At 46.0% G+C, this 1,601-nt stretch overlaps 1 protein-coding gene across 1 annotated transcript; it reads left to right on the forward strand.

Annotated features, from left to right (window-relative positions):
• The first annotated feature begins 231 nt into the window (after nucleotides 1-231).
• On the forward strand, nucleotides 232-840 carry LOC119360893 (NADH-ubiquinone oxidoreductase chain 2-like). The gene has a single exon (XM_037626351.1). The coding sequence runs from the start codon at nucleotides 232-234 to the stop codon at nucleotides 838-840; it is 609 nt and encodes a 202-aa protein (XP_037482248.1).
• Nucleotides 841-1,601: the final 761 nt, after the last annotated feature.

Raw genomic sequence — 1,601 nt, forward strand, 5'->3', positions numbered from 1 at the left:
TTCTCTCATGGGCGTGACCATATTAAATAAAGGGTCTTTTCATCGCTTTGGCCTGGAGCCGAGTAAGTAAGGACTTTGCCAGGTTTGAACTCCAAAGTCATTTACGCCCAGTATTTCCTTTGATTCTTATAGCCTTCGTGTCAAGGAGCGATGCGAGCGGACCAATTGCTACCTTATAGGAGGGGCCCTTGTCTTCAGCTAAAAAGAAGCAGATATTGCCGTAAGCAGGAGATGGAAAAGCCCACGATCCATAACTTACTCACTCAGATATTTACACCCACCCCGGTGACAGCATTCCTTTCTATTGCGCCTAAAATCTCTATTTCTGCAAATATGTCACGTGTTTCTATTGTTGCTTCCTATGGGGGTACATTACAACAAATCTTCTTTTTCTGCAGCATTGCTTCTATGATCTTAGGAGCACTGGCCGCCATGGCCCAAATGAAAGTCAAAAGACCTCTAGCTCATAGTTCGATTGGACATGTAGGTTATATTCGTACTGGTTTCTCATGTGGAACCATAGAAGGAATTCAATCACTACTAATTGGTATATTTATTTATGCATCAATGACGATAGATGCATTCGCCCTAGTTCTAGCATTACGGCAAACCCGTGTCAAATATATAGCGGATTTGGGCGCTCTAGCCAAAACCAATCCTATTTCGGCTATGACCTTCTCCATTACAATGTTCTCATACACAGGAATACCCCCGTTAGCCGGCTTTTGTAGCAAATTCTATTTGTTCTTCGCCGCTTTGGGTTGTGGGGCTTACTTCCTAGCTCCAGTGGGGGTAGTGACTAGTGTTATAGGTCATTGGGCGGCCGGAAGGTTTCCATGAGTAAGGTTGGGAGACCGAAGGCAGTTTTCTGTGCACCGGACACGTAGCTTACCGAATCGGTTGCAACACAGATGGGAATGCATGGTACGAAAGACAAGGTCGAGTCTGATACATCAACCGTCGACTCCATATCCTTGTACGAGTCCACAATCACTACACGAGATGAACCTGGGTTTGGTGAATGGAAGTTGTCTTTAGGTGTAATAGGACTCCCAGTTACTGCGCGCGATCGTATACTGAGGTGCTCCCCGTCGGTTGTTGGAACGACGCGAGCCGGGCCGGGCCTCGATTCCTTTCAAAAATATGAAGGGATAGAGGTGACTAATTCCCCATCTCATTTGGGGCGGAAAACGAATCGACATCTCGATGTGATATAGCCCTTTCCATTTTCTTCAGCGAGTAGTATTTCATAATGTTGGTCTTATTCAAGGTAGTTTTTAAAAACCTAGCAATACCATTAAGAACAAGGTCGACGAGGAGTGATATTGCATGACCGAATAATTCAAGGAGGGGCGCACAGCGGGGAGGGTCCTTTTTAGTAGATGACTCGTCGGAAAGTCTCCCAGGCGTGGTATCATCGGATCCACAAGGTCAATTTGTATCCATTTGTTCAGAAACTGGAAATGCCAACTACTCGCTTCTTGCTGAGGATGAAGGTGCCATGGGTGATAGCGCCAGCCATTCCCTCATTGAAAAGAAAGCGCCAACCCTGCTACTAAAGCTAAAGCCAACCGCAGCCCAGTGAAATGAAATGCGTATGC

The sequence above is a fragment of the Triticum dicoccoides genome, chromosome 2B (assembly GCF_002162155.2).
Source record: "Triticum dicoccoides isolate Atlit2015 ecotype Zavitan chromosome 2B, WEW_v2.0, whole genome shotgun sequence".
In the NCBI taxonomy this organism is placed as follows: domain Eukaryota; kingdom Viridiplantae; phylum Streptophyta; class Magnoliopsida; order Poales; family Poaceae; genus Triticum; species Triticum dicoccoides.